Here is a 24,498-nt window from a genome sequence, read left to right on the forward strand (position 1 = left end):
TATTCCCTAGTAGGGAAGTTATGCTAGACAGAGCTCTGTATAAAACTGAAACATGTACAAATTGAGCCAGAGATTAATGTGCTGCTAAAAACTGAGAAAACAAATGTGCACTATTTCATACTCCAAACTATATAACAGTTTCAGTGTTATATTTTGTGCGTATAGACAGAGAAAAATGAATATTTACAATGCTAAAATTACTCCAACTAACTCTTACCTTGGGTTGCAATATAGTGACTTGGCCTCTGGTATCCCTGAAACAACAAAATACATTGATTTCTATAATGGCTATTAATCTGCTCAAAAAATTAAAGAGTCAGGAAATAAAGGCACACCCAAGAAATCTGAAGGTACCTTTGCAAAGTAGGCTAGTAGTAGCTGTTGAGGATAACATAATCAGCCAAATTTAGTTGAGTACCTTCAACATTCCAGTTCCTACTCTCTAGTAAGTCCTACTGATTTCATTGGGTCTTATTCCTGAGTAAATGTGCTTAAAACTGAATGCAAATATCATAACCGTACAGTATGTACTTTAGGGAAATCAAGCTTTGTAAATAGGCATACTGTGTGAAATCTATGGCTATTATTTAATATCAACTTTGTGCAATGTGCTAATTCGGTTAAAGTGCAGTACACTTTTTGTGATGAAAATAGCTATATCTACTAGTTCGTATAATAACTCATGGAACAATTGGACCTTGTTAGCAAAACCTAATTTTCGCTATGAATGCATAAATTATATTCGAGCCATAAATAACAAGCAGAACAGCTGAATGTTAAAGCTGGACAACGCATACGTGTACATATCTTCAAAATCTGCATGCAATGTTATACAAAATGCTTTATGTAATTACAAAATGCCTTATGTATATAAAAAGGGTTTTAGAATTATTCAAATGGTGTGTATATATAGTATATTACATGAAGGAATGTATACATATATATATACACACACATATGTATATGTACTACTGATGTTTTGTTACAATATTGTTTTATATGGCAGGGCTCCATTGCTTTAAGTAGTTTTGAGCTCTATTATCTAGTAGAATAAGAATTGTGGGGCAATTCAGTGGTGCTGGCTTGCAAGGAAAATACTCCATAGATTGTGACCAAAGAAAAGTTAGACATGATTAAGCACCATTGAAAGCAATGAGACAGGGTTGTCATGACTAACCTAAGACCCATTAATTTCCTCAGAACTCAGTCATGACTAACTTTCTTTAGATACATCCCCATATCCGTTCATACAAATACGAAGGCAGGATATCACTAAGCAGGATTAAAGCCCTTATAAACTACAACTTCTCTAATGTTTATCCTCAGTATTACTAGAGATAATTTTTTGTTCTTAAAAATACCTCTGAAAATAGGATTGTAACATTTCCCTGATATAAAAGCAAACTGTATTCTACTGATTGAGCTATTAAATTACTACTGTGAAAATAAGTACTCTGTGAGGATGACTCAGTATTTGTTGAGAAATGCCAATATAAAATTGTGGCTGTGGCTGATACATGTAGAAAAGCTGCTTGCGCGCCTGTTTGGTGTGCTACCAGGAATTGCCTGGGTTTCCCCCTCAGCTGGCAGCAGAGTTCTGCTCAGGCGTGCGTGCGCTTGGGCAGCTGAATCTGTTCCCAGCAAGCGACCCCTGCCCATCCGCCCTGTAGCTAGTCCGGAATTAGCTGGTTGCTCTGTGAGGGCCGGGTAGGAATTTTTTGCTTGTCATCATAATTGGCTCCTTGATGGTGGTTTTTTCGTCTACCTCCGACTAGCTATGGAATTGAGGTGGGTTTAGTATTTGGGTTATACACCTGGTCACTGGTGTTAGAAGTGTGGGGTGGGTAGGCAGAAGACCTTCTCGGTGTCCAATCTAAGTCAGCAGGGGGTGAAGCAGAACCACTCCCATGATGCCTGACCGGCTCATGAACATAAGAACAGCCCCACTGGATCAGGCCATAGGCCCATCTAGTCCAGCTTCCTGTATCTCACAGCAGCCCACCAAATGCCCCAGGGAGCACACCAGATAACAAGAGACCTCATCCTGGTGCCCTCCCTTGCATCTGGCATTCTGACATAACCCATTTCTAAAATCAGGAGGTTGCGCATACACATCATGGCTTGTACCCCGTAATGCATTTTTTCTCCAGAAATTTGTCCAATCCCCTTTTAAAGACATCTAGGCTAGACGCCAGCACCACATCCTGCGGCAAGGAGTTCCACAGACCGACCACACGCTGAGTAAAGAAATATTTTCTTTAGTCTGTCCTAACCCGCCCAACACTCAATTTTAGTGGATGTCCCCTGGTTCTGGTATTATGTGAGAGTGTAAAGAGCATCTCCCTATCCACTCTGTCCATCCCCTGCATAATTTTGTATGTCTCAACCATGTCCCCCCTCAGGCGTCTCTTTTCTAGGCTGAAGAGGCCCAGACGCCGTAGCCTTTCCTCATAAGGAAGGTGCCCCAGCCCCGTAATCATCTTAGTCGCTCTCTTTGCCCGAACTTGGGCCTTGCCATGGAGGCTGGATGGCAAGCCCCTTGCCCAAACTTGGGCCATGCAGGGGTGACTGCAAGGCATGACAGTTCTGCTGACTTACCCTCTTTGGGCAACGAGAGGCGGGTTTTATAATATTTGAGTTACGCCTAGAGTTGGATGGACGCCCTATGAGACTGGGGGAGGGTTAGGGCTGTTTCCCCCACTTAGGAGCCCACACTTGGGAAGGGTTTTTAGTTTGGCCCTCATTTGCACTGTTGCAGAATTTTGTAATCAATAAAGTGGCCCATTTAAAACAATAACTGCTGCATGATGTCTTTATTTGGGAAATACTGGGTAAAAGAATTCTTCTCTAAACATAAAATCAGTGACCTAACAAATAGTGTTGGATTTGTACTAGTATTTGTGTGACAGGAGCAATTTTATTCACACAAGGGGTGGTGTATGATATTTTCCCATCCCTCTGCAGTTCCCATGCTCCCTGAAAGATGTACCACCAATCGTCAGAAATTGAAGGTGCCCCCAATACTCAGGAATGTATTGGGGGGCCATGAAAAAATAGCAAAAATTGTCCACCCCCCTTGTGAATGAAAATTCTTTCACTGTGCAAGTTCTAGTAGGGATCCAAGCCATACAAATTTGTTACAATGTTGAGGGAACACTGTGTGAAACTTAACTTGATATAATTGTCCCTGACAATATTAAATGTTGTGGCATACCACTCTCTGAAAGTAGCAGAAACTGCCTGAAAAATTATTTTGCAAGCATATTTATCATGCTTTGATAGATTCATTACCAAGAATTTCTAAATGATGTGCACTAAAGTAAGTCCTTCAATATAAAAGTCTTTCAACTATAAAATATCCTATTAATACACACCACCTTTATCCACCTAATATTAATTCATCTTATGCTTTCTTCTCCTTGTTCCACCTTAGCTTCAGTAAAATCATATTCAAACTCTGTAACAAGTTTTCTTGTTACACTGGAAAATATTCCATTAAATGTCATTATTTGGTTACAAATAATTTGGTGTAAGTGAAATTTACGCTGGATGGGATCTAGGCAAGTTGCATGAAGCTTTTGCAATGGACCTTTCCCATCTTCCCACTTCAGCCCCCCCCCCCCCCACCAAATCCACTTTTAGATGCCCAAGAAAGGCATGGGATTTGGCATGGGGGTGGGAGGATGAAGGGGAGAGGGAAATTCTCCTCAATTTGCAGAAGATGGCTCTGCTCAATTTCCTCTTCCCCATGTAGTCTCCCAGGCTACATTCCATGTCCTTCTACAGTATCCACCAATTCCCAGAACTAGATTTATGGGGTTCAGGGGACTGTAGCGGGAAGGATCAGAGCAAGATAAGTTGCTTGCACAAGCTCTGATTCACTTGTGCAAATAGGACTACAGTTCCTTACACTTTGCACAAATTGCATGAATATGTTATGCCCCTAAAAATGTTTGTGTGTATACTACATATTATATTGACTGACACTTGAAGAATATGTTTGAAGGAAAATACTCAGTATGATTAGCAAGGTTATAATACAACCTTTAAAAAAAGAAGGCAAGCCCCCCTCCTTCCCTCCAAATATACATCTCATACAGGTTTCTTTTCAGGAGCAACAGTAAACATCATACTGTCCAGCTTCTCACATGAAAATGGAATGCAAAATTAAAGCAACTAGCCAAAGCAATCAAAAGTAATAATCAAGCAAAAAGTGATTTTTCTTAAATGGACAAGTTCACCTGGTTTAGCTAGTGGTCATGACTATACTACAGTACTGAGCTAACTTTTAAATACTGGTACAAACATAAAATATTAGCACAAAGGAACATTAAAAAGACCAGATATATAAATGAAGTTAATTCAATGAGGCATGCACATATATCTAGTAATAAAAAATTAGAAGAGTAACGCAACTGAGAATGTTTGCTATATTAAATAGTCATAACAGGATGCTGTTATTCACATATAGTGGTACTTACATCCCTGTACAGCCAAATCTACAGCCCAAATCAAAGTCAGATGTGAAAGAAAGCACAACAATGTCAGTGAGTACTAGGACGGAGAACAAGGAAAAGTGTACATTTTGTTCTTAATTAAAAAAAAAAAGTTGTCATTCAGTTTGTAGGAATTACATGGAAAAACGTTTCACAGAGAGAAGCTGGAAAGCAAGCAAGCAGGCTATGCTATCTACTTACATCAATGTAATTGGCATTAATGTAGTCTGAAGAAGGATCATCCTCAACAGGCTGTAGTATCACTCTGGAATGGTCATCTGTAAATATATTGTTGCAGTGAGATTTATCTTTAACATAAATATACAATAAGGCACATGTGAATGTAAGAATACTGAAATGTATATGTGGAACCGTTCAAGCAGCCATTAGTAGCCAATAGTTCCAATAGTATATTCAAAGGGAGACATCTGGCAGAAGCAAAGGGAGGAATCTTGCAGCAGCAATTTCCCAGTGTAAGGGAAAGTGTCCCCTTACTTTGAGGAGAACTTCATGATTGCCCCCCATACTGCAAGATGCATTGCACACCCTGCTGGCATGGTTGTATCAGCAATGGAAAGTTGGATAGGATTGGGCCCTGAGTGCCTCACACAGGAACACATATCTCAAAAACGGACAATAAGAATTGGAGCAGTGATTCCCAAATTGTGGGTCGGGACCCACTAGTGGGCCATGACCTGAGATTTGGTGGGTTGCCAAAGAGTGATGGAAAGATCAGATACTGTAATGTATTGTTTCAGATACTGTAATGCATTGTTTTCTATGACCCACTAAGTAGGTTGTGAGTCAATTTCAGGTGGGTCCCAATTCATTTCAATATTTTATTTTTAGTATTTTATACTTGATGCCACCATGGTAAGTGAATGCATTTTGGGGGGTTGTACTTTTAACAGATATGCTTTTAACAATGATAGTCAATGGGGCTTACTTCTGGGTAAGTGTAGATAGATTTGCAGCCCAGGATTGTTAAAAATTTTTTCCTGTTTCATGATGTCACTACTGGCCACGGCATCACTTCCAGGTTAATGACATCACTTCCAGTGGGTCCCGACAGATTGTAATTCTAAAAAGTGGGTCCTGGGCTTAAAAGTTTGAGAACCACTGCTGTAATTAATTGCCTCAAGCCCTGAGGCTATTCAAACCTCATATACTGTAGCTGCTAATTACCCTGCAAAGAGCTCAGTTACTGCAGTTTGCAAGTATTTTCAATATGAATATTTGAGGGTCTTTTTCTGATTATTGCTAATAAATAAATAAATACATTTCCAGATCACTTTAAAAAGTCTGGTAAACCTAGGTAGGTTCCAACAGAATGTCATTTTAAAAAGTGAGTCCCGGTGCTAAAATGTTTGGGAACCACCCAATTAGAGGTATGCATTTCTCATTAAACCAAATGTATACTGTGGTTCAGTCCTCAGGAAGCCTACTTATCAACTAATGCTGCATGATGCTGCTTTAAATAGCCCTTGTGGCAGTTGTCTTATCATAGTGAGCTGTTCATCTAGAACAATTTGCCACATGAGAAGTCACCTCCTAACTCTTTACTCCTAACTATGGTTGTAGACTTCTGTGCATGGTGATTCCATGCCAGTCAAATGGATTGTATCAGCAAGGACATTTCATATGCAGAGCAATTTAAAATGGACAACAAAGAGCAGATGTTATTGCTAGGTCCATCAAGGAACAGAAAACATGATGATGATGATGATGATGATGATGATGATGATGATGATGATGATAATACAGGTATTTATATACCGCCTTTCTTGGTCGTCAGATTTCTCCTCAGACTTTAATTCAAGGCGGTTTACATAGGCAGGCTGTTTAAATCCCCGTAGGGATTTTTACAATTAAAGAAAGGTTCTATCTTTCAAGAACCACACAACATTTCAGATGGAACTTTTGTGGTCTGTTATCACTTTCTGGCCTCCTCCCACACAGGCTGACAAGCAGCTCCTTCTGAAGAGCAGGTAGAATAACTTGGCTCAGCTTGTCAGCTGCTTCAAGGTCTCGCCATTCATGGTGCCGGTGGCCTAGAACTGGCGACCTTCAGATGTTATCTTCAGGCAATTGGAGGCTCAACCCTCTAGACCAGACCTCCTGCCCATTGATGCAGCTGCAGATTTCCATTTTTCACCAGAATGACTGGTCCATAAATAAATATCCAGTTAGAGCAGTGGTCCCCAACATTTTTTGACTTGCATGCCCCTTGGCAGCCCATTTCCATAAATTGTACCCCTCATATTAGCCCCGCAAGGCATTCTAATGCCAGCCCCTCAAGGCATTCTAATACAGTCTCCCTTTTTCTGCCACTATTCATTTCTTTTTCAAGGACCCCTAAAGGTCCTGGCAAGTACCCCTGGGGGGTACCCATACCCCAGGTTGAGAACCACTGAGTTAGAGGAAAAGCCTTGAGAACCGCAGAAGAATGATTTACCAAGTAATTATGGCAGGCAGCATAACCTCTTAAGCAGCAGTTCTATACACACTTTCCTGAGAGTTAAGTCCCAACGAACACAATCACACTTACTTCTGAGTAAATTTGCCTAGGATTGTGCTGTTAGCAGCTTTGGGCCCAATCCTATCCAAACTTCTAGCACTGACACAGCTATTCCAATGGGGCATGTGCTGCATCCTGTGATGGGGGGCAGTCATGGAGGCCTCCTCAAGGTAACGGAATGTTTGTTCCCTTACCTCTGGGCTGTATTGAAGCTGCATCAGCACAAGAAAGTTGGATAGGATTGGACCCTTTATCATTTCCAAAGTTAACATGAGAATAAAGACTTCAGGACTTAAAAAAATCTGGTTCACTATCATCACTATTTTGTATTTATAATAATAGTATCAGGCCCATCACTAAGATGCTTAGCTCTTGAAAAACTTGTGATACATATATTTGAAAATGTGTTCTTTCAAGTATGATAGGCAGTCAAGCCCAAGTTTTTATCAGCTGTTCTCCCAATGGCACCATGATAGCAGATTCTATTATTCTTGTAAAATGGTAATCAAATTTTGTTTGTGCTTTGGTCTTAACTATCAAAAGCTTTACTCCTGAGAACCTGCCAGGATTCTTTGATTCTAATCACTGCAGTGGAGTATATCAGAGGCAATCAACTGAAAATCAGACACAGTGTATCAATGTAAAAGCTATTTAGTAAAATGTTAATTCAAATTTAAAACAAAGGAAAAGGGCAAAAACAAGTTTATTGAGAAATGCTTCAAATACAGTCACAAAAATGATAACCAACTTTCAGTAGGTAGTTTCGTGGATAACTATGTGGAACAACAAGACAAAGGCAGAGTAGGAGAAGAAATTGGGAAAGGTAGTGTGATGGGATGTGATAGACGGATTGGCACAATGAGAGGATGCAGGACAAAGGAGCGAATAAGCAGGCCATCCTGGGGCATTCCGTGTACAAATGCTTTTATGTGAATGCCCAAAGTCTCCGAGCAAAGATGGGAGAACTAGAATGTCTGGTGACAAGGGAAAACATTGACATAGTAGGCATAACAGAAACCTGGTGGAATGCGGAGAATCAGTGGGATACCGCAATCCCGGGCTATAAACTCTACAGGAGGGACAGGCAGGGGCGTGTTGGAGGTGGGGTGGCCGTTTATGTTAAGGAAGGGATAGAATCCAGCAAAGTAGAGATTGAAGGTGGGTCCGACTCCACCGTAGAATCTCTGTGGGTTAAATTACCAGGCCTGTGGAGCGATGTAATACTGGGGGCATGCTATCGCCCTCCAGACCAGAAATCGGATGGGGACCTTGAAATGAGGAAACAGATCAGGGAGGTGACAAGGAGGGACAGGGTTGTAATCATGGGGGACTTCAATTATCCTCATATAGACTGGGTCAATTTGTGTTCTGGTCACAATAAGGAGCCCGGATTTCTTGACGTGCTAAATGACTGTGGCTTAGAGCAGCTAGTCACGGAGCCCACCAGAGGACAGGTGACTCTGGATTTAATATTGTGCAGTATACAGGACCTGGTTAGAGATGTAAATGTTACTGAGCCATTGGGGAACAGTGATCATGCTGCGATCCGTTTTGACATGCATGTTGGGGGAAGAATACCAGGCAAATCTCTCACAAAAACCCTTGACTTCTGACGGGCGGACTTCCCTCAAATGAGGAGGCTGGTTAGAAGGAGTTTGAAAGGGAGGGTAAAAAGAGTCCAATCTCTCCAGAGTGCATGGAGGCTGCTTAAAACAACAGTAATAGAGGCCCAGCAGAGGTGTATACCGCAAAGAAAGAAGGGTTTCACTAAATCCAGGAGGGTGCCCGCATGGCTAACGAGCCAAGTTAGAGAGGCTGCCGTAAATGGAAGTCTTGCCCTAATGAGGAGAATAAAAAGGAACATAAACTGTGGCAAAAGAAATGTAAGAAGGTGATATGGGAGGCCAAGCGAGACTATGAGGAATGCATGACCAGCAACATTAAGGGGAATAATAAAAGCTTCTTCAAATATGTTAGAAGCAGGAAACCCGCCAGAGAAGCTGTTGGCCCTCTGGATGGTGAGGGAGGGAAAGGGGAGATAAAAGGAGATGGCAGAGAAATTAAATGAGTTCTTTGCATCTGTCTTCACGGCAGAAGACCTCGGGCAGATACCGCTGCCCGAACGGCCCCTCCTGACTGAGGAGTTAAGTCAGATAGAGGTTAAAAGAGAAGATGTTTCAGACCTCATTGATAAATTAAAGATCAATAAGTCACCGGGCCCTGATGGCATCCACCCAAGAGTTATTAAGGAATTGAAGAATGAAGTTGCAGATCTCTTGACTAAGATATGCAACTTGTCCCTCAAAAAGGCCATGGTGCCAAAAGATTGGAGGATAGCAAATGTCACGCCTATTTTTAAAAAGGGAAAGAGGGGGGACCCGGGAAACTATAGGCCAGTCAGCCTAACATCTATACCGGGTAAGATGGTGGAATGCTTCATCAAAGATAGGATCTCAAAACACATAGACGAACAGGCCTTGCTGAGGGAGAGTCAGCATGGCTTCTGTAAGGGTAAGTCTTGCCTCACAAACCTTATAGAATTCTTTGAAAAAGTCAACAGGCATGTGGATGTGGGAGAACCTGTGGACATTATATATCTGGACTTTCAGAAGGCGTCTGACATGGTCCCTCACCAAAGGCTACTGAAAAAACTCCACAGTCAGGGAATTAGAGGACAGGTCCTCTCATGGATTGATAACTGGTTGGAGACCAGGAAGCAAAGAGTGGGTGTCAATGGGCAATTTTCACAGTGGAGAGAGGTGAAAAGCGGTGTGCCCCAAGGATCTGTCCTGGGACCGGTGCTTTTCAGCCTCTTCATAAATGACCTGGAGACAGGGGTGAGCAGTGAGGTGGCTAAGTTTGCAGACGACACCAAACTTTTCTGAGTGGTGAAGACCAGAAGTGATTGTGAGGAGCTCCAGAAGGATCTCTCCAGACTGGCAGAATGGGCAGCAAAATCACAGATGCGCTTCAATGTCAGTAAGTGTAAAGTCATGCACATTGGGGCAAAAAATCAAAACTTTAGATATAGGCTGATGGGTTCTGAGCTGTCTGTGACAGATCAGGAGAGAGATCTTGGGGTGGTGGTGGACTGGTCGATGAAAGTGTCGACCCAATGTGCGGCGGCAGTGAAGAAGGCCAATTCTATGCTTGGGATCATTAGGAAAGGTATTGAGAACAAAACGGCTAATATTATAATGCCGTTGTACAAATCAATGGTAAGGCCACACCTGGAGTATTGTGTCCAGTTCTGGTCGCCGCATCTCAAAAAAGACATAGTGGAAATGGAAAAGGTGCAAAAGAGAGCGACTAAGATGATTACGGGGCTGGGGCACCTTCCTTATGAAGAAAGGCTACGGCATTTGGGCCTCTTCAGCCTAGAAAAGAGACGCCTGAGGGGGGACAGAATTGACACATACAAAATTATGCAGGGGATGGATAGAGTGGATAGGGAGATGCTCTTTACACTCTCACATAACACCAGAACCAGGGGACATCAACTAAAATTGAGTGTTGTGAGAGTTAGAACAGACAAAAGAAAATATTTCTTTACTCAGCGTGTGGTCGGTCTGTGGAACTCTATGCCGCAGGATGTGGTGCTGGCGTCTGGCCTGGACACCTTTAAAAGGGGATTGGACAAGTTTCTGGAGGAAAAATCCATTACGGGGTACAAGCCATGATGTGTATGCGCAACCTCCTGATTTTAGAAATGGGTTATGTCAGAATGCCAGATGCAAGGGAGGGCACCAGGATGAGGTCTCTTGTTATCTGGTGTGCTCCCTGGGGCATTTGGTGGGCCGCTGTGAGATACAGGAAGCTGGACTAGATGGGCCTATGGCCTGATCCAGTGGGGCTGTTCTTATGTTCTTATGTAACTGATACATATACTTAAATGCAAATGTGGCAGCAGAATTTATGTTAGGTAGAATTAGGACAGAGAAAAGACATTGTGTACTGTCACGACCAGTTAATTGAATAGATGAGCTAATATACAAAGTTTAATATTAAAGTATAAACGAATCTTATAAGACATTTCAAAGGACAATATTGTATAATGGTTAAAGCACCAGACTATAACTGGGGAGACCTGAGTTCTAATATTCACTCATGTCATGAAATGCACTAGGTGACTTTTGGTCAATCACTTACTCTCAGCCTAGCCTGCTACAGAGCATTGTTTTGATAATAAAATGGGAATGCACAAGTCATGGATGCTACCCTGAGCTCCTTGTAAAAGGGTGGGATTAAAATGTAATAGAGGTGTGCGTCACTTAATGATGGGGATGCGTTCCTGCACCCCTGTCGTCAAGTGACACCAACAATCGACACCAACAAGGAAGCTGAGCCCTCCAGGGGCTTCCCTGGGCCTCAGAATGCCTTATAAGGTGAAAAAAAGTCACTTTTAAGGTGACTTATAAGGTGAAAAAGCATCTTTTCAGCTGTTTCAGCCATTCTGAGCCTTGCAGAGACAGTGCATGGGGCTCAGAAAAGCCTCCAGAGGCGAGGGGAGGACAGCTCCCCCTGGCTTCGGAGGCTTGGGGGGAGGGCACAGTGATCAGCGATGGCCTGTTGCTGGTTGGAATGTTGCAAAGCAAAGTTCACCTGTAGACAAAAATGTTTATCAACATGATCAAACATTCACAATGAACTTACATGCTATAATGTTCCCGTATCTATTCTTTGTTCTGTTTTGATCCTTTTTTGCCACATCCCAAGAAGCTGACTGACCTTCAAAAAAGCTCTTTAAAAAAAAAAAAGGAAAAGAAAGGAACATATAATTGAAGCAGAATTCTTCTTTTCATTGAACATTTTGTCCCAGTGTATATATTAGACATAGGCTAATTTCACTTTTACCAGAACCTAGGCTGGAACCATGGTTTCTAACAGTAGTGGAAGCATAACTAGAATAGATCCAGATCTGCTGCTTTGTAGCACGTTCTGGCCCAATTGGGAAATACAAACAGAGCAACACTGCAAGGAGGAGGAGATTTCTCCCTGACTCGGTTTCCATTTCTGCCATCCCAAATATAAATATACATCAGCAACTGTCAAATTACAAATAAGTAAATGTGCAAAGGCAAACATTTGTCAGTAAAAAATAATTTCCATGGAAGTGTAAAATAACATTTAATATTTATTGAAAGAAAAATCACAAGCTGAATTCCCACTACTGGGGCAAAGTGACTTTTAAAGTCAGCATTGTTTCTCGGAAAACTTTTTTTTTTTGTGAGCTTGGGCATAATGAACATATTCCTCAAAATAAAGTGGAGTGAACATTCAAGCATAGTTCATGTTTATTAGTATAAGAAACTTCAATTTTTTTCACTGCTCACTAATGGATAATGTCAGAATGTATATATGCTAATACTGTGTCTCGCTGGGAGACAAAACTGAACACAAAACAGGCTGTTAAGACAAATAAACATTTCTGAGTGGATGAAGTTAGGAAGTTATACGCCATGCATCTGAACTTGAAATAAGGAATTAATCAAGCATTGTAAACATTTTTTTCTGTACAGAAAAAGTTAAAAACTAGCCAGAATGTAAGGAAATGAATGTTTCTAGCCTTATGGTTAAGAAAAAAAAAACTGGATACTCTTCTGAACCACAAGATTCAAGCAGACATTCTTGAAGGAGGTACAGCCAATGTGTGAAGGAGGAATTGCATCTGCAGTCAGTCCCTACCTTCTACCTAGTGAGTGCAGAATCTGTTCACTTACAGGCCATACAAAAGCAGGCTTTGTGCTGATTACAGGGTCTATATATGCAGACCTTGGGCATATGATCTGACAAACAGGTGGAAAGATGAGGCCTGCCAATGCATGCACAATCTCATCACTGCATGTGGATTGTACTCTGGTCAAGTATGGGACTTCGTGTAAATGTCTTAAACATAGTTTAACAGCAGTTAAGGGGAAGGACTTGGAGCAGAGAGTGTTCCTGAGGTTAGCTCCTGATCTGCTAATTCTAGTTAGCAAACAGCCAGCATTATGATTGCTTCTTTCTAGTTCTTTGTAGAAGAGTGTTTGAAGCAATGGCACTTATCAGTTCTCCCTGGGATTATTTCATTGAATAATAGCTCAGTAAGAAATGATTTTTTAAAAATGTAATCCCATTAAACATTCATTTTAATCTTCTTGTAATTAAGAGCCCTTCCTGCAAACAAGAAGCTGTATTCTCAAGGGGTCTCCTTCCCTCCCCAAGTCATTTAAGAAAGAGCTGCAGGTTCTTCTTTCCTTCTTACCTCATATTCTTCTTTGAAACCGTAACTGTCAGAGGTCTTCATGAGGTTAATATGCTGCAGCAAATCAGCCACTCTAATAGCTGGATGCAGTTGGCCTGTCTGGTACGGAGACTCTGTTCCTTCACAGAGATAGCGAGGCACATCTAACAGATGACTCGACTCTGCTGTTGCACTGTGGTTTTCATCTGTGGTTATAAAAGAGCCCTGAGAATTAAGTCATGTTCAATAAGAGCAATGCTTTAAAATATTGTACATGAGTTCCAGTCCAGTTTTATAGTGGCTACACCATTCTGTCAAGTTTTTGGATGCAGTTATTTTCAGTTGATCAAGGAATGTGTAAGCAATGAGTATATTTTGATTGTTTTTTTAAAAAAAACATAAACAGGAAGAAAACGCAGTAATAGTCAAAACCCCTCAAATCTCAGTTTGAGCTGCTCATCCTAAATGAACTCAGACAGCAAGAAGAGGCTGAGGCTTCAGCTGATCTTTGGATATTGCTTGATGGGCCTGGAGGTTGTTTGGAACTTCACTGCAAACTCTTTGTGCCTCCCAGCACTTAATGATGTATAATAACCAGCCAATATGTATAGGCTTTGGAGACTGGCTGCTTCCTTGACCTTAAAGTATACTGTAGATTGACATGGATTTGGACTCTGTGTCCTAACTACCTTAAGCCTTACATAGCAACGCTGCCAATCTTTGTCTGGACCAGAGTCACTTTGCATTGTATGGCTGCTGCATGGAAGTCAGTTATGGACATTTTTGATCTATATGGACAGTCATGGATCTATATGGTGTGCCACTATGCAAAAATAGTTCATCACGATAGCCTCCACATGATGACCATAAACTGCTGCCTTAAAAAACCTCAAGGAAATTTTCTGTTCTTAATTACGTGCATCATAATTAAGAACTATGACTCAAATATGGTTCTTCACTTTAAGACCCACTTCAAAGACCCACTTCACTTCTACCAGAGGTGATTGGCTGGTCACCAGAAGTGGAATGGTGGACTAACTGGAGTTTGGCATGATCCAGTAAGGGCATTTTTGCATCATATTCTCACCAAAGGGGTCCCAGAACAAAGCTTGCAGTGTGCACACTGTTACTTCAGTGTAAGCGTGCTCTGGATCACACTGCAGGGGCTGGGTGGCTGTCTTATCCTTCTTCCAGTTTTGAAAACAATGAAACTCCTACACTGGAATCTGCGTGCTCTTCCAACCATTTTCAAAACACCTCAATTCCTTTTATATCAACCAAAACCCTGTTTGGCTGAAATAGGTGCATGATTCACTTCAAGGATTAGTTGGTTTTGCTGACTTCAAGAGTGAGTACTCTGCTTGAATCCATTTCTCTAGCATGATGGGGTAAAATCCTAGATGCTTGCCAGTTCCAACCCAGTGGCATTGCTAGAGGGATGCGGCCCGCACCAGGTGATGCGCGCGCGCGGGGGGGGGGGGGGTGTTGTGCTAAAACTGCAGTGATTAGGAATAATATCATCATGTTATATACCATTGGATGCAGAATTTACAGATGAATGCAATGAAAAAACCAGAGTGAAATATCTCCTTTCTATCAAAAGTAACTGGCAGAAAACCAGAAAACAAAAAATGCACAGAGCCCTATGGAAAGTGAAATGGAGCCACACCGTGTGACTCGCAAGTAGGCAAACTTCCCTTAGTCTGTTGGAAAGGGCAGGCTGAGAGGAATCTAATGACACCAGAATGGTCCTGATCCATTGAAAGTAGACCCCCCCCCCCCCCAAAAAAAAAAACACCAGAGAAGGAGGTCCCTCCCTCCAAACCGGCGAATGTATTGAGCTCCATGGAAAGTGAAACTAAGCCACATGGTCACGTTTACTCCCGAGTAAGCAAATGTGCCTTGGCTCCTGGGCAGGTCAGGCATAGGGAAATGTGATGCCACCAGTATGATCCTGATCTGATGGAACTGGAGCTCAACAAATACTCCAGAAGGCAGCCCCCCTCCCTAAAAAGAATGAAACAGAGGCTTGAGAGGATAAGGTGATTTTTTTTCTATTTTAGACTTGTAAAGCCAGGTGGGTCCTGGTAGTGATATGTTTAAATATAAGAACTTAAACTGAACTGGGTACTGGGAAGGGCTAAAAATCTTACTGGTTCTTTTTTTTTGGGGGGGAAGCGGTGTTATTGCAGGCAGGCTACAGAGAAAATTCACCTGATAGAACAGGGTTGGCTCCCCCTTATTTAATTTTTGTTTTACTTTATTTATAATTATTTTAATTTGCTTTATGATGTCACTTCAGGTTATGACATCACTTCTGGTGGGTCCTGGGCAGATTGTAATTCTAAAAAGTGGGTCCCAGTGCTAAAAGTCTGAGAACTGCTGCAATAAGGTGTTAGTAAGTTGACACCTGGGGGGGGGGTGTAACACCACTAGTGACCAAAATCACTAAAATCAGTTTTTAAGAATAATACCATCATGTTACATATCAATAAATGTGTCATTTCATGCAGAATGCAATGAAACAAACCACACTGAAATATCCTTATTCTATCAAAAGGTACAGCCAAAAGACCAGTGGGGGTGGGTTGATGGTATAGCACCACGCCCACCACCTGGGGTGTTGCCCCGCCCACTGCATGGGGTGATGCGCTGGCCTCCTACACCGGGTGACGTGAACCCTAGTGATGCCACTGCCCCAACCAAACCTATTTATTGAGAAATTATATGAAGGGGAAATTCAGGTGCTCCTGTAGTGCATGATACAATTTTGAAAGCAAATCAGAAAGTAAGTGGTCAGTATATCAGCCTCTACAATTTCACCTTTATTTAGTCCCAGAACTGTACTAGGTGCTGGACAGAGCACAGAGGTGACATATTTGATGGCCAAGAAACCTGCATTCTAAATTACCATTTTAAGAATGTGCACCCCTCCATCCTGCTTTGCCCCATTAAGCAGAAACACTTGTGACATTTGATCCCTGACTGCACTTAATGAAGCAGTGGGGGGATGACAGAGGTCTGATTCAAAATAGATATTTCAAATTCCAAAGAGTGCCTGCATCAAAGTCAAAATGACATACTGGAAGGATAACCGTGTTTTTACATTAAATAACCCAGCTCCTTAAACCATCACATGAGTTCTTAATTTCAACATTTGTGTGCTTCATTAAACTGGCTAATAGTGTGAATAACACGTCAAGGTTCCCTTAAATAGAGTGTTTCATTCATTAAGCCATATATTGGAACTAAAAAAGAAATCACTTCACTGGCAACTTTACAGTTTCTTGTCAAATACTTACCAGTTATAGGAACTGTAACCAATTGAAGCATTAAAAAAAAGCAAAGCAAATGTAAGAGCTATGTATGTCATTTCCCTTATTCCAGAAAATAGTCAAAGTTAAAAGTTTGTAGAAGTTGTAGAAGCTTCATAATATGGGAACACATCTAACGCCCTGAGATTTTCAGAGCCCATCTGACCTCGAGATTTGGACTACACTGAAAGCTCCTTCTGTACACGTGCACGTGCAGGGCGTTTGGGCCTCTTCAGCCTAAAAAAGAGACGCCTGAGGGGGCACATGATCAAGACATACAAATTATGCATGGGAAGGATAAAGTGGACAGAGAGATGCTCTTCACACTCTCACCTAACACCAGAACCAGGGGACATCCACTAAAATTGAGTGTTGGGAGGGTTAGGACAGACAAACGAAAATATTTCTTTACTCAGCATGTGGTTGGTCTGTGGAACTCCTTGCCACAGGATGTGGTGATGGTGTCTGGCCTGGACGCCTTTAAAAGGGGATTGGACAAGTTTCTGGAGGAAAAATCCATTACGGGTGACAAGCCATGATGTATATGTGCAACCTCCTGATTTTAGAAATGGGCTATGTCAGAATGCCAGATGCAAGGAAGGGCACCAGAATGAGGTCTCTTGTTATCTGGTGTGCTCCCTGGGGCATTTGGTGGGCCGCTGTGAGATACAGGAAGCTGGACTAGATGGGCCTATGGCCTGATCCAGTGAGGCTGTTCTTATGTTGTTATCCCAAAGGTTCCCAGCATCTACAGGTCAGATTGGGAAAACCTCATCTGAAAGTCTGGATCGCTGCTGCTAGTCTGTGCGGACAGTGCTGCACTAGATAGACTGAGGGCTTGACTGGGATAAGGAGCTTCAGAATGGGAGTAATTAAAATAGCTTCTATAGTGTTGGAGCCATGCAGAAGTCTATACAACTTCACCTCATTAAAACCAAAAAAATTGCACACAAAATTATAGTAGATGGACAATCACTTTTTGAGATACAACATTGGGGGAACTTCTGGGCAGCAACTGGACAGGTGTTCCCACTGTTGGGAGCTCCCTCTGGAATTATAAGGAATGTTCCACGTGTGCAAGGACTCCATTTGAACACCTTGCAGGCATGGAAGGTTCTTTCCAGAGGGGGCTCCTGACAGTGGATGTGCCAGTCAGGATGCTACCCATTGACTATTAAGGACCACATATGCACAATGGATCTGACACAACCACAGGCCACAGTGAATTTCAATGAAGACACTTTGTTCTTGCCTCCCATAAAGACCATTTGTCAATGAACAACTAATGAAAGCTACACTGTGATGTGAACGCATGCAGAATCTGTCAGGCTGCCTTTCAGTTTTGCCCTGGGGTTGCTCTTCACAGCTGCATGTCTCACAAAAGTTCTAATAGATTAACCTTTGCTTGTCAAAAGATTTGTTTCACCTAACCAAATTGGAGGTTTTTATAGCTCTAATGTCACATCAGATATAGTTGTGTAGCAACTTGATGGCATTCAGAGCTTCTTGCTAAAGAGCATTAGGAAATCACCACCCAATCAGCAAGTTTAATTTAATTGATTACTTAGATATGAGAATTTTAATCTAAGATTTTTGTCTTATTTATAAGGTTAAGGGCAATCATTGCATTGGGTCTGGGCAATGGTTCCCAAACTACTTGGGAGTTCTGACCTCTGACTCCTTGGGAGTTTGGGAACTGGAGTAAATCTTTGCGAGGGAGTTGGGAAGACAATGACTCCAGAATAGCAGCGCTGCCAGGAATGAAGAGTTCTGCAGGGCTCCCCAAGCCTTGGGAAGTGTAAAAATTGTGGTCGCAACCCACTGCTATTGCAAAACCGGAAGTGGGTTGCCATTACAATTTTTATACTTTCCAAGGCTTGGGGAGCCCTGCAGAGGGCTCTGCGGGATTCCCCACACCCCCTGGAGGCTGGTGCAGTGATGGATAAGTTTAAAATGCCCATTCCTGTCAGCGGCACAATCCTGGAGATCGTGTCGCTGCCGTCCCCCCTCCCCTTAAAGGGCCAGAGGCAGGGCTTCTCAGGCTGGGGTGTCTCAACATCCCAGTTTGAGAACCTCTGAGTTTGGACATGGGAGACGATAGGTCTGCAGATTTGGACCTGAAGCACTAAGTGGACCTTAGGCCTGCACTACTAGGTCTATGTTCCAAGGTGGTTTTGGACTTGTGTTTACTAAACTGCAAGCTCCATGCCACATGACAAGCTATTATTCAAAATGAGGACAATTTTAAGCTGTCTGTGATATGGCACAGGAGACTCATGTAAATAGAAAAAATAAAATAATTCCACTGGGCATTCTGAAGCCTTTCAATGAAGTTATTAAGATCTTAACCAAAACCTTTCACCCTGATCTATGCTGAGAAAGCAATCATTGTTTTAGATTGCAAACCCTTAATTGGGACTGGGAATCATTTTTTTATTTAGCTATGTAAACCGCTTTGTGAACTTTTTAAATAGTGGTATACAAATACTTTTAATAATGATAAAAAGGATATATGCATTTGAAAGCACAATGTTACTTAAAAATCTGTTATTAGTTACTCTATATTTCATTTTTTTAAAATTCAGTTTCCAAACTGTGTCTAGCACTGAAATATGCTAAATATGATGGTTGACCTCTGAAAAGAGAAAGATGGGGGAGTATGACACTGGTTGCTCCCGTGAATCACTTAGGGCACAATCCTAACCCCTTATGTCAGTGCTTTCCGGTACTGGTATAGCCGTGCCAATGGGACGTGTGCTGCATCCTGCAGGTGGGTGTCACTCACGGAGGCCTCCTCAAAGTAAGGGAATGTTTGTTTCCTTACCTCAGAGCTGCATTGCCCTTATGTCCGTGCTGGAATGCAAGGACATAAGGGGTTAGGATTGCGCCCTTAGTAACTTTCAGCACCATCAGTAATGGAATCCTTCTGGACAGCGTGTCCAAGAAAGGCATTGGAGATATTATGTTGTGATCATACTGCTCTTACCTGGCAGATAGTTTTCAGAAGGTAATGCTAGATGTCTGTAGTTCAGCACCATGGCACTTTGCTTTGAAACTTCACAAAGTTGTTTTTTTTTTCATGCTGTTTATACCTACGTGAAGCTTCTGGGCAAAGTTGTCAGAGGATTTCAGCTGACATGCTATCACTATGCTGTCAGCTCCCAGCTCTACTTCTCCTTTGTATCTGAATCAGGAGGGGCAGGGAAAATTTTGAACAGGTACCCATTAGCCTCTTCCAGCTAATGGGCTGGATGAGAGCAAAAACTCACTCCATACAAGAGGGAAGGTACTGTTACTTGGCGGTCCAATCACTTTGCAAGGTGGTATTAGTAAGTTTGTACTTTGGGGTTACTGTTAGACCTGGCCCTTATGATGGATGCTCAAGTAACATCAGTGGTGCAAAGAATTTCAGCAGCTTTGACTTGTACAGTAGCCGTAGCCACTCTTAGGCAGAGAGAGTCTTGCAACTGATATCTTGTTACATCTAGTTTAGATGATTACATCGCATGAGTCAAGCACATCTGGGGCAGGACCTTTCTTGAGATTGCTCTGATGTTATGGATAACTTTCCTAATGAGATCTGAAGCCATGTGATTTTTTGTGTCTTTCTATAAACAATGTAAAACCTACATCCTCCTTCTCAAAGGCTCATGACTCTTCATTAGGAGCTCCTTGCTCTGTATTTACTGCATTCTGTGTTTGTAGAGCAGCAGCATGCTCCCTTGCACTCCCTCTGTACCTGGTGGCAGTTGTGCTATAGAATGAGCTTCATTGCCACACCAATCAACTGCTGTTAACATTCATTTTTCCCCCAAGTAGATTGTGTTCTGCTGAGGAGCAATGACTCCATGGCATTAGATTGACTATATGATGCCATTACTGTTTTTAGGTGGAACGAACAAACAGAAAAGCTACACTGAAGCAGCAGTCGACTGGAACTGTGAACAGCATTGCACTGGCACAGGGGAGGTAAGCATGGGCTGGGGAGGTGTCTTTTTAATTTATTTATTCAAGTCACCTCACTGCACTGATAATATTCATGCACAAATATTGGGTGCAGCCTGAGATAACTGAACACATAGCTGACTGTACCTAAATAACCTGCTAACAGCAGGCCTATCGCTTCAATCTGAAACAAACTGCTTCGACAGGCAATAAAATATAATTGCTGACAAAGACTTATAAACCATGCAAGGAGATGAAATCCATTAAGGAACAGATAATGAAGGACTAGGTCCTCACCTAACACAGCAGTCGGCACAAGTGGATCATTGGGCACTGCAGGAAAACAAAGCTCATGAAGAAATACGTTACCTTCAGTTGGTGTACTTTTTTATGTACAGAGAAACAATGAATGTTAAGAAGTCACATAGCAATGTCTATTCATCTGGTTAGTGCAAACAGAGAATATAGAGTCAGGGCTGATTCCAGTTTCAAAAGGGCTCTGGAACAAAACCCTGACCAAGCCCCTTGTGGTGCCCCCCAAATATGATGGGGGACACCCTTCCACCCTTCCAGATGGTATATACTGGGTACTGCCACCAATACTGAGAGTTCAGAGTTTGGCCCAGCCAGGTGGACCTTTGGCAAATGCCGCACCTGGTCAACCCTGATGCCACCCTGTACGTAGTCACATTACTGGAATGTGGAAATAATTCCACGTTCTTAGAAACAACTGGTATTTAATGCAGGGTTAGCCCATTTTTTTGCCCAGCCCACAGGTGTACGCATTTGGTCCCTGTTGTGTATATGCAATATTGAGCAGAAATGGCTTTTAATATAAAACAGTAAATGAGAAGAATTTGGTCATCTGAACACATTTGTTGTTTTCACAGAAACAAGAGTAAACTTCCAGGTTATTTTGCCAGTGCTGCTGCCAAAGGCTAACAAAACAATTAGGAAGCAATGGCTGCATATAAACGCTTAAAACTAGCCTAAATAAACCTGTATTTTTCCCAGTCATAGCTAAAATACACTTGTTTAAAAGAAAATATAGAATCTAAAGTGGAGCTGTATTAACTAAGAAGTCAATCAGCAAATTTCCTGATGAACAAATGTGAAACATTCAGTGCCAGGTTACAGAAGGTCCTGGAGCAATGCTCTGCAGTGGGGGTCATGAGGAAGCTTACACAGAGGTAAGGGGACTTTTAGACTTTAATCTTAATCAATCCCCTTTCCCTGCTGAAGTCTCCTGATTTTCACCCCAGTATACCAGAACCAGGGAGATTTGGGATGGACAAAAGGAGGCACTTCACCTATTTACACAGACCTAATTAGTTTGCAGAATTCATTGCCATTAGCTTGGAAGATGTTAAAAGGGATTGAACAAATTCATGAAGAATAGATCTATTAATGGTTGTTAGACATGACGCCTATGAGTCATCTGAGACTGTTTGGCAGCAGTCTAAATATTAGCTGGATGGGAGCAATTGTGGGGGAGAAGTATGACTTCCTTTCCTGCCTGTGGGCTTCTCAAAGAGAATTGGTGGATCACAGTGGGGAACAGGATTCCTAACTAGATGGATCTTTTCAATCTCCTCATACGACAGCCTCCTTTCTCTCTCTGCAATGGCACACGGGGAAAAGTCTACAGTGGCTAACCCATCCTAAAGTTTCAAGGGCTTGGCTGAACTGAGGAGGGTGTCTTAGATGGGTGCAGATCTGCTGTCAGTGTCCAAGCTGGCTAACCACTCTGAGAAAAATCACAATCAATTAAGATCAACAAACTGGAGTCCCCAGTTTTCCCCTGGCACAGAAACGCACCAGGGATGTTCCACGATGAAGATTTAGAAAATCCAAACTGGTCCTCAATCTACTGTGAGAGAGCGGCAAACAACATCGAATCACCAAGTCAAAGTGAGAGTTATCACTGGTTAAATTGGCTCTCACTTGGCCTTGGAAGAAAAGGGTCATGTATAACACCAGGGATTTGTTTTTAGGAATACAATCACAACACTTGCTATACGCACAGCGTGACTTATGAAACCTGTGAGAGAAATGCATGGGAATGACTAAGTGCAACCACTAGATTGAATTCAATTCCTAAGCATGTTCCTATGGTCAATTTCTAATCAGAGTTGTAACTGGCTTCAAATTTGCCATTGCAAATGGATGGGATAGAAAATAAGAATGCATTTAAATTTTCTTTTTAATATGGAGATATGATTTTAAAAACAATGCAGTTTTAAGCCACCATTCAGGTCACTGAACTTAACAAGCTTACAGGGCAATTCTATGCATTCCTACGCAGAAGTAAACACCACTGACTTCAACTGGACCTAGTCTCAAGCAAGTCTGTATAGGCTTGCAGCCTTAGTTTGTGAGACTAAGCATGGGCTGGGATTGTTGAACTTGTGTCATGAATTCAGATGTTTTCGCAACCTAGAAGCACACAGATCTAGGCTGCAAAAAGTATTTGATGTTGAAAGAAAGACCATAGACATGAAATTCATCAGTGCTGATGATGTTTGCCTCTATAGAGCAAACACGCATAAAGAAAATGATACATGTGGACAAACTGGACCCTAATTTCTTAACTCGGGAACTGCTGCCATGATCACTGCCTGATGTTCACAGTTATTACTTAATTGTGAGAGAACATAATCACTTTTTCTTAGAAGGTCCTCTAGAGCAGAAGTTCTATCATGAGGCTTCTTCTCTCATTTATAATATTTCCCTGTTCCTCATTTTTTGTCCCTTTGGTACATCCAGCAAAGAAAAACATTTTCCCCGGAGAGGCAAAGGAAAAGCCAGCAAGAAGCAGCTCTGGAATAAAAATGTCCACTATTGCATCAGATGAAAACATAAATACATGGACCACTTTTGCTGCTTTGTAAACGTATACTCCAAACTTGCCTATACTGTACTAGCAGGTACCCTTTGGAATTTGTGTCAGTCATAATTCGGTTATATTATATTCTACTAAGGGCCTAATCCTATCCAATTTTCCAGTGCCGGTGCTACTGCTCTTATGGGGTATGCACTGCTTGCTGTGTTGGACAGGCAGTCTTGGAGGCCTGTCCAACATTTGTTCCCTTACCTTGGGGTTGCATTATGGCTGCCCCGGTGCAGGAAAGTTGTATAGGATTGGACCCTAAGGCTGCAATCCTAACCAATTTTCCAGCACTGACATAAGGACAATGCAATTCCATGGTAAGGGAACAAACTTTGCTTTACCTTGAGGAGGCTTCCGTGACTGCCCCCCAACTGCAGGATGCAAAACATGCCCCACTGGCACAGCTATGCCAGTGCTGGAAAGTTGGTTAGGATTGCGCCCTAAATCATACTGTACCAAAGAGTGACTGCAGCAGCTGTCCACAGAAATAAAACAAGATGCCCCACTTCAATGAGAATGTTAAACTCTGCAACGGCTGTACTTACATCGAGGGCTGAAATTATGAGAGTCCATAAAGGTGACAGAGAGAGGATCCTCTGCATGAAGGGTGCTCTGATCAGCATAACTTCTGTCCATTGCGTTCACCATGTGGGTCATTTCTTGCCTGGTGTTTCCCATGGCATCTTTGCGTTTCTTAGCAAGTTTGCTGCCCAACCAAAAGCAAAAACAAAATAAAATAATGAAAATCGTAATCATTTCACCATCTGGTAAAAAGTAATATTTAATAATCAATTAAGTGATAGTGACTGTTCAAAACTGTCCAACTACGTAAATATGCTATAGATGTTATGGCGTCTTGCCTTAATGTGCCAAATGACATGTGTTTCTAATTAATGTGCTGTGATTTGTGATGTGCTGTGTGTTAATAATTTCTGAAAATGAACTTGCACAGTTTACTATTTCCAAAATTTTTTAGGTCGAGCATGAGCAGCCTTATCCCAATCATATTTATTCAGAAGTTGCTTTGCAATCCTTTTGTTTGGGCTGTCTGGCAAGTAAGAAGGTTAGATTTAGTTGCACACTGTTCTTTGAACATTACAGGAGCAGCACAA

The 24,498-nt window shown here is 42.0% G+C and overlaps 1 protein-coding gene across 7 annotated transcripts in view; it reads right to left on the reverse strand.

The window, feature by feature from the left end:
• The window catches only part of PTPRK (protein tyrosine phosphatase receptor type K), a 466,239-nt gene that overhangs the window by 26,943 nt on the left and 414,798 nt on the right, over positions 1-24,498 (reverse strand). For 4 of the 7 annotated variants that reach the window (XM_066614429.1, XM_066614387.1, XM_066614396.1 and 1 more), the window contains exons 15-20: positions 23,932-24,092; positions 13,259-13,443; positions 11,668-11,755; positions 4,698-4,774; positions 4,482-4,499; positions 218-254 (exon numbers count right to left, since the gene is read on the reverse strand). In XM_066614429.1, the coding sequence (XP_066470526.1) occupies positions 218-254; positions 4,482-4,499; positions 4,698-4,774; positions 11,668-11,755; positions 13,259-13,443; positions 23,932-24,092 (566 nt within the window). The remainder of the gene's footprint in view (positions 1-217; positions 255-4,481; positions 4,500-4,697; positions 4,775-11,667; positions 11,756-13,258; positions 13,444-23,931; positions 24,093-24,498) is intronic. The other 3 variants (XM_066614422.1, XM_066614413.1, XM_066614405.1) reach the window with 1 other exon arrangement.

Source organism: Tiliqua scincoides, chromosome 1 (genome assembly GCF_035046505.1).
Source record: "Tiliqua scincoides isolate rTilSci1 chromosome 1, rTilSci1.hap2, whole genome shotgun sequence".
Classification (NCBI taxonomy): Eukaryota; Metazoa; Chordata; class Lepidosauria; order Squamata; family Scincidae; genus Tiliqua; species Tiliqua scincoides.